We start from the raw sequence: 12,338 nt of genomic DNA on the forward strand, positions 1-12,338 counted from the left end.
TGAGGCCGCTTGGCTGCTTGTAGTCTGTGCTGTGCGGGAGGTGTTGGGAGCGAAGCGCAGGGGGGAGTGAGGCCGCGGAGACTGCGGCTGGGAGCGAGCAGGTCCAGAGTGCAAGCAGGACCCCAGCCCTGGCAGGCAGGACTGGGGCTAGGGGGTGGGAGCCTGCTTGGGCAACGGGAAGGGTTTGTGGAGACAGCTGTGAATAGGTCTGAGCTTGACATCTAGGCTCAGCTCTGTTGTTATGGCCCTCAGCCACTCTGCTCTGCGCCCAGCGCTGTTTGCCTTCATGTCATCATCAACTGTTTGCATCTCAGCCCTGAGCTCCTTTTCACAAGGTCCAGGTCCTTCCCGTGCTGAGGGCCCCAGAGCTGGACCCAGCCCTGCAGCTGAGGTCTGCCCAGAGCAGAGCAGCGGGGCAGGACCCTCCCTCTCCAGCTCTGGCCATGGGCACTGCCAGTGCCCAGTGCTGGCTCCCGTCCAGCTTCTTCCCCCCAGCACCCCAAAGCCTTCCCTGCAGGGCTGCTCTCAGCCTCACCCCCCCAGCCTGCACCCATGCCGAGGACTGGTCTGACCCCGCTGCAGGACCTGCCCTCGGCCTCGCTGCCCCTCACCAGGTCCTCCCGCGCCCCCTGCGCTACCCTGCCCTGTGCCTCGCATGGATCCCAGCCCTCAGCCTGCTCAACCGCACCCCGCAGCCTGCTGCCGCCGGCACCGCTGCCGAGGCCGCCCCCGCCGCCCCCGCCTGCGGCACCGCCGCTGCCTGCGCACAGATGCGGCGCCGAGGGCCAGGCCGAGCGGGGCCCTGGCAGCGCTGGGTCGCAGCTGGGACTCCAGGAGGCTCTGCTGCAGCCCCAAGGCCTCAGAGGCTCTCGGAGGGACTCCGCCCCGCACGCGCCGGCGCCGCGCAGAGAGAGCCCCGCGCGCGGCGTTGCCTCGGCAACGGCTCCCGGCGGGAGGGGCCTGGCGGGAGGGGCCTGGCGCGCGGGGCGGCGCGGCGGGAGGAGAGGCCCAGCCCCGCCCCGCCCCGCGCGACGCTTACAGCCCTGCTCTGCCCCGCCCCTCACAGCTCAGCCCCACCCCACACAGCTCTGCCCCGCCCCTCACAGCTCGGCCCCACCCCACACAGCTCGGCCCCGCCCCTCACAGCTAGGCCCCGCCCCACACAGTTCTGCCCTGCCCCCCACAGCTCGGCCCCGCCCCTCACAGCTCTGCCCCGCCCCTCACAGCTCTGCCCCGCCCCTCACAGCTCTGCCCTGCCCCTCACAGCTCGGCCCCGCCCCTCACAGCTCGGCCCCGCCCCACACAGCTCTGCCCTGCCCCCCACAGCTCTGCACCGCCCCTCACAGCTCTGCCCCGCCCCTCACAGCTCTGCCCCGCCCCCCACAGCTCTGCCCTGCCCCCCACAGCTCTGCCCTGCCCCTCACAGCTCGGCCCCGCCCCTCACAGCTCGGCCCCGCCCTTCACAGCTCGGCCCCGCCCCTCACAGCCCGGCTGGGCTCGGCTCGGCCCTGCTCTGCTCGCCATGGAGCTGCAGGAAGGCTTCGGTGAGGCTCTCAGGGGCTCTGCAGGGGCGGGAGGAGGCTGCTGAGGGCCGGCCCCCGCCGCGGCTCCGTCTCTCGGCTCTCTCAGCCCAGGGCTTGCCGAGGCTGGGACGGGGCAGACGCTCCCCGCCCCAGGCCTGCTGCTGTGGGCGCGGCCTGGCCTGTGGGGTGAGCCCTGGGTGCCAGCCGAGGCTGGGGGGAGGCTGCAGGGAAGGCCTTGGGGGCGCGGGGGGAGCGGCTGGGCAGCAGCCAGCAGTGGGCACTGGCAGCACAGGAGGCCAAGGGCAGCCCGGGCTGAGGCCAAAGCAGCTTGGCCAGAGCTGGAGGGAGGATCCTGCCCCTCTGCTCTGCTCTGGGGAGAGCTGGCACAGGCTGCCCAGGGAGGTGCTGGAGGCTCCATCCCTGGAGACGTTCCAGAGCAGAGCTGGGGCCCTGGGCAGCCTGCTCCGGCTGGGGCTGGCCCTGCTGCCTCAGGGGCTGGGGGCAGGTGGCCTTGCAGGGTCCCTTCCAGCCCAGGGCACTCTGTGACCCCAGGGAGGTTGCAGTGCTGCTCCCGGCTGTGCCTCTTGTCTCAGCTGACTGCAGGTGCAGGCTGCAGGGCTGCTGTGGGCAGGGGCTCAGGACAGGGCTCCCCTGTGCTGCTTTGGAGGCCTTGCTCGTTGCAGCCTCGGGCTAACTGTGCCTGCTGAGCAGCCCCTGGCATTTTGTGCTGGCTGCTTTACAGCACCGCAGCTGGGGGGAGACCTGGCTGTGTCTCATGGCTGCTGCTCTTCCTCCCTGAGAACATGGGAATGTGGTCGGTGGGGACTGAGGGAATGGTTTGGGTGGGAAGGGCCTTGAAAGCTCCTCTGACCCAGGGCCTGCAGCCAGCAGGGCCCTGCAGCTGCACCAAGTTGCTCAGCTGCTCCTTTTGCTCTCCTCATTGTTCAGAGACATAAGCAATGTGCATCCTGGCTGCTTGCCCTGAGGCTGCCTCGCTGGTGGCTGCCTGGATTCTCAGGGGCTGCAGCCAGCTTGGTAACTCCTCAGCTCCTCAGCCCTGCCCTGGCTCAGGAGCTGTTCCCTCCGAGCTCCCAGACACCGTGCTGGGCACACTGCTGCCTCGGCAAGCAAACTAAATTGCCTGGCAGCTGCCTGCAGCCGAAGCAGCTGTGGGGGGAAGGAGCTTTGGCTGAGGCTGAGGTGCAGCTGAGGGCCGTGGGGGTGTCAGCATCCCCCTGCCCCTGCTGTGGGAGAGCTGGGGAAGTGCTGCTGTCAGCACTGCCTTGGAGCCCCTGTGGTGCCCTCCCCCGCGGCAGCTCCAGGAGCAGCCCTGCTGGGTGCCTCTGCCTGCTCCCTGCCTGGCCTCACAGCCCAGTGCCACCGCTTCCCAAGGACCCTGGCTGCACAGAACCTGCCCTGATGAATGCTTGCAAACCAGGGGCAGCTGGCTCAGCCCCCCGAGGGCACGGCCCTGCCTGGGGGGCGCTCTGCTCCCCCGTGCCGGTGCTGCTCACCAGGGCTTCTCTCTGTCCTGCCAGATGCTCAGGATCCAGAGCGGTTGCTGCAGTGTCCTTACAACAAGCAGCACCAGATCAGAGCCTGTCGCTTCCCCTACCACCTGGTGAAGTGCAGGAAGGTAAGGTGCAGAGGAGGCATCCTGAGATGTGTGACCTGCTGTCCTCCTCCTTGGGGTAAGGTTCTGACAGGCCAGCCCAGAGCCCCAGAGCTGCTGCAGGCACCGCAACATCTCCTGTGGGGCCAGGCTGAGGGAGCTGGGGCTGGGAGCAGAGGAGCCTGAGGGCTGCCCTCACTGCTGGGCAGAAAGCTGTGCAGGGCTGGAGCCAGGCTCTGCTCAGGGCTGGCCAGGGACAGCACAGGGGGCACTGGGGGCAAGCTGGAGCAGAGGAGCTGCCAGGGGAGCAGGAGGGGAAACTTTGTCCCTGTGAGGGTGCAGAGCCCTGGAGGAGGCTGTGGATGGAGTCTGCTGCTCTGGAGAGCTTCTTAGCTTCTAGTTGTAGGCTCTCAACCCCAGTGTGGGGAAGAGGAGGCTGAGGGAGACCTCCCTGCTCTCCACAGCTCCCTGAGAGGAGGCTGGAGCCAGGTGGGGGCTGGGCTCTTCTCCCAAGCCCAAAGTGGCAGGAGCAAAAGAAATGGCCTCAGGTTGTGCCAGGGGAGGTTGAGGTTGGCTTCACCAAAAGGCTTAGCCAAGGCCTGGCCCAGGCTGCCCAAGGTCCCTGACCCTGGAGGCCTTTCAGAGCCATGGAGATGTGGTGCTGAGGGCCATGGGTTGGTGCTGCCCTGGCAGTGCTGGGTTGCCATTTGGGCCTGATGATCCTGAAGGCCTTTTCCAGCCTCATGATTCTCTTTCTGCAATGCCTGGCTGGATCCAGGCCAGCATCTCCGTTGGGTTTGGGATGGTGCCAGTGTGCTTTAACCCCCTCAGCCCCACTGCCAGGCTTGGAGTTCAGCCCAGGCTGGGTTTCATTTCAGTCAGCTCCAAGGGCCTCAGCTTCTCCAGGGCTGGGACTGGAAGAGAGTCATTTTAGTTCTGCCTTGGCTCTTGCTAAGAGTCTGAACAGCACATGGCCCAGGCATGAAAGCATAGAAACGGTTGGCTTGGAAGGGAGCCCCAAAGCTCCTCCAGTCCTGCCCCCTGCACTCAGCAGGGACATCCTCCCCTGGAGCAGCTTGCTCAGAGCCCTGGGCAGCCTCACCTTCAATATCTCCAGGGCTGGAGCCTCAGCCCCCTCCCTGGGCAACCTGCTGCAGTGTTCCAGCAGCCTCCTGCTGCAGAACCTGCTCCTCACATCCCATCTCAGTCTGCTCTGCTCTAGTTTGAAGCCACTGCCTCTCCTGCCCCTGCAGGCCTTTGGCAAGAGTCCTTCTGCAGCCTTCTTCCAGCCTCCTTCAGGTACTGGGAGGCTGCTCTGAGGTCTCCCTGGAGCCTTCTCCAGACTGAGCAACCCCAACCCTCCCAGCCTGTCCCCACAGCAGAGGCTCTCCAGCCCTCTCAGCATCTTTGTGGCCTCCTCTGGAGCCTCTCTGTCAGGTCTAGGTCCTTCCTGTGTTGAGGGCCCCAGAGCTGGCCCCAGCCCTGCAGGTGAGCTCTGAGCAGAGCAGAGGGGCAGGGCCCTCTCTCCAGCTGCTGCCCACCTTGTTCAGTCTCCTCAAGCAGCATCACAACCCTCCTTGGGTGCCTGGTGTGGGTCAGGGAGGCAGGGGGGAGGTGTGGAGCCGTGGCCATGGGTTTGTGTTGCTCTCTGCAGAGCCACCCCGAGCTGGCCAAGCAGTTGGCCACCTGCCCCTTCAGCGCTCGCCACCTGGTGCCGCAGCCAGACCTCAGAGACCACATCCTGAGCTGCCCTGACAGAGGCCTTCTGGAGCAAGACATGGGTAAGAGCCCCCCAGGGGCACAGGGGTTGGCACACCCTGGGGGCCTCTTTGTCAGGGGAGCTCCCAGAGCCAGCCCAGCAGAGCTCAGGTTGGCCCCTGAGGCGCTGTGGCTGCTGCCTGTGCCTGGCTGCTGCCTGTGCCTGGCTGCTGCCTGTGCCTGGCTGCTGCCTGTGCCTGGCTGCTGCCTGTGCCTGGCTGCTGCCTGTGCCTGGCTGCTGCCTGTGCCTGGCTGCTGCCCTGTGCCTGGCTGCTGCCTGTGCCTGGCTGCTGCCTGTGCCTGGCTCCTGCCTGTGCCTGGCTCCTGCCTGTGCCTGGCTCCTGCCTGTGCCTGGCTCCTGCCTGTGCCTGGCTCCTGCCTGTGCCTGGCCTCTCTCTGGCCTTTGCTCTACAGCCAGGAGATGTTGCCCAGCTTGGTGCAAAGCTCTCCAAGCCCCTGAAGCAGGGCTGACAGCTCCTGCCTGAGCTTTCTCTCTCCCTGCAGTGCACCAGTCCTGTGGCTCCCAGAGGATGGCTGTCAGCACGTGGCAGGCACCACCGTGTGAGGAGGACTGGGAAGCAGGTGAGGAGCTGCTGCCTCCTGCCTGGGCCTGTCCTTCAGCTGTCCTGGGGCAGTGTGAGCCCAGAGGGGCTCTTCCCTGGGCTTGCACTGCTAGGACACCTTGCTCAGGCTCCTTCCTGCAGCCTCTGCAGCCAGCAGCCTTCCCGTGGCACAGAGCCCTGCCCACCCTGCTGGCAGCTGCCTGCAGATTCATTCCCAAGCCTCTGCTCCTTCCCACGCCAGGCTCTGCACCTTCTGTGGAGTGATGGCAATGGGAACCTGCTGACTTTCACCTTCCTCAGTTAGATGACAGTGAAGCAGACACAGTCATCATCAGAGCACCTGCTGCTCCCTCTGCAGCATGCAGACATGGGAGCAGGCTGCCCAGGGAGGGGGTGGAGTCCCCAGGGCACCTCTGGCCTTGGGGCCATGCTTTGATGGCCATGGGGCTGTTGGCTTGGGCTCTGTGAAGGCTTTTCCACCCCAAACAGTCCCACAAATATGGCAGAGATGTTCCTGAGCTGCTCTTGGTTCCTGGCCCTGACCCACAGCCTCTCTTTCCCTTGCAGAGCTGCAGGAGGAGCCAGAGCCTCTCTTTATCTGGGGTGAGACCAAGGCTGGCATCAGCAGGTAGGGATTGGCTTCCTGACAGCAGTGTGCAGGGGGCAGCTGCAGCCTGCTCCCAGCCCAGCCTGCCTGCCTGGGGGTGACTCCTGCTGCACAAACCCTGGCAGGAGGAGGCTGAGGAGCAGAGAACCTTCTCAGGGGGCTGATTCTGGGTTGCTTCCTTTCTCCTGTGCCTGGCCCACACAAGAGGAGGCAGCCTGCAGGACCAGAGCTGCTCTGCTCTGCTCTGCAGTGCAGGCTCCTCCTGCCTCTGCTCAGGTCCTGCTGGACCTCTGGCTGGTGTGCAGAGGAGGACAGTGGGCTTGGAAGGGACCTCTGGAGCTCATCCAGTCCAACCCCCCTGCCAGAGCAGGGGCACCCAGGGCAGGGCACCCAGGAACACATCCAGGAGGGCCTTGAAAGTCTCCAGAGACAGAGACTCCACCACCTCTCTGGGCAGCCTGCCCCAGGGCTCTGCCACCCTCACAGTCAAGAAGTTCCTCCTCCTGTTCAGATGGAGCTGCCTGTGCTCAGGTTTGTGCTCCTTGCCTCTTGTCCTGTCACTGAGGACCACTGGGAAGAGCCTGGCCCCATCCTCCTGCCCCCCACCCTGAGGGATTTGTCAGCACTGAGCAGATGCCCCTCAGCCTGCCCCAGGCTAGGCAGCCCCAGCTCTCCCAGCCTCTGCTCAGCTGAGAGCTGTTCCAGTGCCCTCAGCACCTCAGTGGCCTTGCTCTGGACTCTCTCCTGTACTCCTTTGTCCTTCTTGAGCTGGAGAGCCCAGAGCTGGAGACAGGACTGCAGGGGAGGCCTCCTCAGGGCAGGGCAGAGCAGAGGGGCAGGAGAACCTCCCTCGCCCTGCTGGCCACACTCCTCTTGGTGCAGCCCAGGAAGCCCTGGCTGGAAGGTGCCGAGCCTCGAGGCTGCCACTGGAAACGTGGCCAGGGGCCTCCCTCTGGAGCCTTCCCAAGCAGTTGCTGAGCTGCTGTGGAGCTCAGGGGTGGGTGGCAGCACCCTGTGCCCTCCTGTCCCCCCAGGCTGGGTGCCAGCAGACATCTCCCCTCCCGCCCCTCGCAAAGCACAAGCGCAGCCTGGCCTTGGTGCAGCGGCCTGGGAGGTGGCTGGAGCTGCCTGGACTGGCTTCACTGCTCTGAGGGCTGTGGCTGGGCTCTGCAGGAGGTGTGAAGCTGCCACCAGAGCTGCCAGAGAGGCTTTGGGCTGAGCCTGTGGACAGCAGCAGTCCTGCCCCGGGCAGCTCCCTGCCCGGCCGAGCCCAGGGCAGTGCTGTCCTGTGGCCCTGGTCAGAGCTCTGGGCCAAGTGTCTGCTGGGAGCAGCACTCAGAGCTCTTCAGAGCTGCATCAGCTCCCCGGGGCAGGACACTGTCCCCTGCTGGCCCTGCCCTGGGGAAAGCCAAGTGCCTTGGGAGCATTCTCAGAGGGTCACAGAATGCTTGGCTTGGAAGGGAGCTCCAAGCTCTTCCAGCTCCAGCCCCCAGCCATGGGCAGGGACCCCTCCCCCAGCCCAGGCTGCTCAAGGCCTCATCCAGCCTGACCTTGAGCACCTCCAGGGAGGGGACAGCCACAGCCTCCCTGGGCAGCCTGTGCCAGAGTCTCCCCAGCCTCACTGCCAAGAATTTCTCCCTCCTCTCCAGTCTCCATCTCTCCTCTCCCAGCTCAAAGCCACTGTCCCTCGTCCTGGCACTGCCAGCCCTTGTCACAAGTCCCTCCCCACCTTTCCTTTCCAGGGCCACCTCTGCAGAGCAGAGCCAGCTGCCCAGCAGGCTTCGTGCCCCCAGGAGCTCCCCATGGAAAAGCTGTGAGTAGCCTGGGAGTGGCCTTGGCACTGCCACTTCTGCACCGGTGACAGCTGCTGGCAGCTCTGGCTCCAGCAGCACTGGAGCAGGAGGGGGGTGGGGGTAGGGTGCAGCAGCAGCTGCTGAGGGAGGTTGCTGCTGAGCCATCCTCTGTGTCCTTGCCCTGTGGCCTGCAGGCCTTGCTCTTGGCAACCTCTTCCTTGGGTGCTGCAGCCCTGTGCTGCCCCAGCCCCTCTGGCCTTGGCTCTGCACAGCCCCTCCCAGGCTTTCTGCACCTTGCACTCCCAGCCTGCCCCCAGGCTTCAAGCAAAGCATTTCCTCCCTCTCTGCCCCTCTGCTGGCAGCTGCTGCCAGGCCAGGGCTGGGGGCAGGGGGAGCCTGCCAGAGCTCAGCTGCAGCTGGCTGGGAGGGAGCCACCTGGCCCTGACAGAGGCTTCCTCTCCCTAGGAAGTTCCTGGATGTGCCCTTGGAGCCTTTGTGAGTCAGCTCCTGAAGCCCAGCTCTGGCTCCCAGCTGTGGACATCAGCCACAGCTGGGCCAGCAGCTGCAGGCTGGGGGTCTGCAGTTTGGTTCTGGCCAGGTTCTTGTTGGCAGCTTAGAATAAAAAGGTTTGAAAGTTCTTTGGCTCCCTTGGAGTTTGCAGAGACCTCTGCAGGGATTTGTTACCCTCTGGTGCTGTTGAGCAATGTCAGGGGGCAGGGCTGGGGAGGAGCAGCTGAGGGAGCTGGGGCGGGTAGTGTGGAGCAGCGGAGGCTGAGGGCAGAGCTCATTGCTCTCTGCAGCTCCTGAGAGCAGGCGGGGCCGGGCGGCGAGGGGCGGGGCCGGGCGGCGAGGGGCGGGGCCGGGCGGCGAGGGGCGGGGCCGGGCGGCGAGGGGCGGGGCCGGGCGGCGAGGGGCGGGGCCGGGCGGCGAGGGGCGGGGCCGGGCGGCGAGGGGCGGGGCCGGGCGGTGCCGGGCGGTGAGGGGCGGCGCCGGGCGGCGAGGGGCGGGGCCGGGCGGCGAGGGGCGGGGAGCGTCGGCCCCGTCCCAGCCTCGACAAGCCCTGGGCTGAGAGAGCCGAGAGACGGAGCCGCGGCGGGGGCCGGCCCTCAGCAGCCTCCTCCCGCCCCTGCAGAGCCCCTGCGAGCCTCACCGAAGCCTTCCTGCAGCTCCATGGCGAGCAGAGCAGGGCAGAGCCGAGCCGGGCTGTGAGGGGCGGGGCCGAGCGGTGAGGGGCGGGGCCGAGCGGTGAGGGGCGGGGCCGAGCGGTGAGGGGCGGGGCCGAGCGGGGCTGTAAGCGTCACGCGGGGCGGGGCTGGGCCTGGGCCTCTCCTCCCGCCGCACCGCCCCGCGCGCCAGGCCCCTCCCGCCAGGCCCCTCCCGCCGGGAGCCGTTGCCCAGGCAACGCCGCGCGCGGGGCTCTCTCTGCGCGGCGCCGGCGCGTGCGGGGCGGAGTCCCTCCGAGAGCCTCTGAGGCCTCGGGGCTGCAGCAGAGCCTCCTGGAGTCCCAGCTGCGACCCAGCGCTGCCAGGGCCCCGCTCGGCCTGGCCCTCGGCGCCGCATCTGTGCGCAGGCAGCGGCGGTGCCGCAGGCGGGGGCGGCGGGGGCGGCCTCGGCAGCGGTGCCGGCGGCAGCAGGCTGCGGGGTGCGGTTGAGCAGGCTGAGGGCTGGGATCCATGCGAGGCACAGGGCAGGGTAGCGCAGGGGGCGCGGGAGGACCTGGTGAGGGGCAGCGAGGCCGAGGGCAGGTCCTGCAGCGGGGTCAGACCAGTCCTCGGCATGGGTGCAGGCTGGGGGGGTGAGGCTGAGAGCAGCCCTGCAGGGAAGGCTTTGGGGTGCTGGGGGGAAGAAGCTGGACGGGAGCCAGCACTGGGCACTGGCAGTGCCCATGGCCAGAGCTGGAGAGGGAGGATCCTGCCCCGCTGCTCTGCTCTGGGCAGACCTCAGCTGCAGGGCTGGGTCCAGCTCTGGGGCCCTCAGCACGGGAAGGACCTGGACCTTGTGAAAAGGAGCTCAGGGCTGAGATGCAAACAGTTGATGATGACATAAAGGCAAACAGCGCTGGGCGCAGAGCAGAGTGGCTGAGGGCCGTAACAACAGAGCTGAGCCTAGATGTCAAGCTCAGACCTATTCACAGCTGTCTCCACAAACCCTTCCCGTTGCCCAAGCAGGCTCCCACCCCCTAGCCCCAGTCCTGCCTGCCAGGGCTGGGGTCCTGCTTGCACTCTGGACCTGCTCGCTCCCAGCCGCAGTCTCCGCGGCCTCACTCCCCCCTGCGCTTCGCTCCCAACACCTCCCGCACAGCACAGACTACAAGCAGCCAAGCGCCTCAGGATCGCACCCCGCGGTCCCCAGCCATGCTCAGCACCACCTTCCCTTTGCGAGTGCCAAAGGTGACAATTTCTCACAGCCCTGATGGAGAGGGTCCAGAGGAGGCCACAAAGCTGCTCCGAGGCTGGAGAAGCTCTGCTGTGGGGACAGGATGGACATTGCCATTCTGGGCAACCTGCTGTGGCTGCCCTTGTTTTAGCAGGGGGCTGGACTGGATGAGCTCCAGATGTCCCTTCCAGCCCCCACCCTGCTGGGGTTCTGTGACTGCTGATACAAGGATGGGCTGTGGGCTGTGGCCCCTTCCTGGTACCTGGGAGAGCTCTCTGGGAGCTGTCTCCTCACTGTCACAGGTGACACATGGCTTCTGCAGAACCCCTCTGAGCAGCACTGCACCTTGCCTTGCCTTCTCCTCTCCTGGTTTGGACTTCTGCTCTTCTTTTGTCCTGAGAAAGGCAAGCAGAAGGGAGAGCAGCTCCTTGCTTGCTGACAATCCATCCTGACAGGCCTTGAAGTGCTGAATACTGTGTGCTGCTCTCATCCAGCACTGTGCTGTGCTCCACGGCTGTGTGCTGTGCTCCATGGCTCTGTGCTGCTCTCAGCCAGTGCTGTGCTGTGCTCCACGACTGTGTGCTGCTCTCAGCCAGCGCTGTGCTGAGCTCCACGGCTGTGTGCTGCTCTCAGCCAGCGCTGTGCTGTGCTCCATGGCTGTGTGCTGTGCTCCATGGCTGTGTGCTGCTCTCAGCCAGCGCTGTGCTGAGCTCCACGGCTTTGTGCTGAGCTCCACGGCTGTGTGCTGCTCTCAGCCAGCGCTGTGCTGAGCTCCATGGCTCTGTGCTGCTCTCAGCCAGCGCTGTGCTGAGCTCCACGGCTGTGTGCTGCTCTCAGCCAGCACTGTGCTGAGCTCCATGGCTCTGTGCTGCTCTCAGCCAGCGCTGTGCTGAGCTCCACGGCTGTGTGCTGCTCTCAGCCACCGCTGTGCTGTGCTCCATGGGTCTGTGCTGAGCTCCACGGCTGTGTGCAGCCCTCTCTGCAGTCTTTGCTGCTGGTTATAGCACAGCTTTGGAGAGCTTCTTGATGCCTCTTAACGACTGACCATGACCACGACCCCCTGCCTCTCTCTGTGCTCTCAGTGTCTTTCCCACTCCGAGCCACGGCTGCTCCGTGCAGGGCACCAGGGGAGCCATAGGCTGCCAGGGCCTAGCTGCCATCTGTGTGCCGAGAAACCAGCACCAGGCACCCATCAGGGCCTGGAAGGGGTCCCCTGCCCCAGCCATGTGCCCAGGGCTGCCCACACATCCCCAAGGGCTCTGCTCTCTGACCTGGGGCTGGCAGCACTTGGGGGCTCCTCTTGCTCAGAGTGCTGCTGTCCAAACCAGGGGCTGACAGCTTGGCCAGCAGTTGGCTGTGGGGGGCAGTGTCAAAGGTCTTGCTGGAGTCTAGGCAGACTACATCCACAGCCTGCCCCACATCCACCAGGCAGTCACCTGATCATAGAAAGAGATCAGGTTGGAGAGGCAGGACCTGCCCTTCCTAACTCCATGTTGGCTGGGCCTGAGCCCTTGGCCATCCCTCAGGTGCAGTTATTGCCGCCAGGATAATCTGCTCCATCACTTTCCCTGGCACTGAGGTCAGGTTGCCAGGCCTGGAGTTTCAGGTTCCTCCATCTGACCCTTCTTGTGGATGGGGACCACCTTGGCCAGGTTCACAGTATCACAGTATCACAGTATCACTTAGGTTGGAAAGGACCTCGGGGATCATGGAGTCCAACCTATCAACACAGACCCCATGACTAGACCATGGCACCAAGTGCCACGTCCAATCTCCCCTTGAACGCCTCCAGGGTCGATGACTCAACCACCTCCCTGGGCAGCCCGTTCCAATGCCGAATGACTCGCTCGGTGAAGAACTTCCTCCTCACCTCGAGTCTGAACCTCCCCTGGCACTGCTTGAGACTGTGTCCTCTTGTTCTGGTGCTGGTTGCCTGGGAGAAGAGGCCAACCCCCTCCTGGCTACAACCACCCTTCAGGTAGTTGTAGAGGGCAATGTCACCTGGGACCTCTCCAGTGAACCAGGACTGGAGGAAAATGATGGAGAGCGGCTTGGCAGCTCATCTGCCAGCTCTCAGCACCCTGGGATGGATCCCATCCGGTCCCA

The 12,338-nt window shown here is 65.7% G+C and overlaps 1 protein-coding gene across 1 annotated transcript; it reads left to right on the forward strand.

Annotated features, from left to right (window-relative positions):
- Positions 1-1,471: 1,471 nt before the first annotated feature.
- GTSF1 (gametocyte specific factor 1) lies at positions 1,472-8,493 on the forward strand. Its single transcript, XM_068167490.1, has 7 exons — positions 1,472-1,544; positions 3,062-3,159; positions 4,790-4,916; positions 5,398-5,475; positions 6,024-6,084; positions 7,806-7,876; positions 8,322-8,493. Coding segments are annotated over exons 1-7 (459 nt in total). The 5' UTR covers positions 1,472-1,522; the 3' UTR covers positions 8,324-8,493.
- The last annotated feature ends 3,845 nt before the right edge of the window (positions 8,494-12,338 follow it).

This window comes from Melanerpes formicivorus, unplaced genomic scaffold (assembly GCF_026170545.1).
Source record: "Melanerpes formicivorus ecotype bairdi unplaced genomic scaffold, bMelFor1.0.p_v2 SCAF_119, whole genome shotgun sequence".
NCBI lineage: Eukaryota > Metazoa > Chordata > Aves > Piciformes > Picidae > Melanerpes > Melanerpes formicivorus.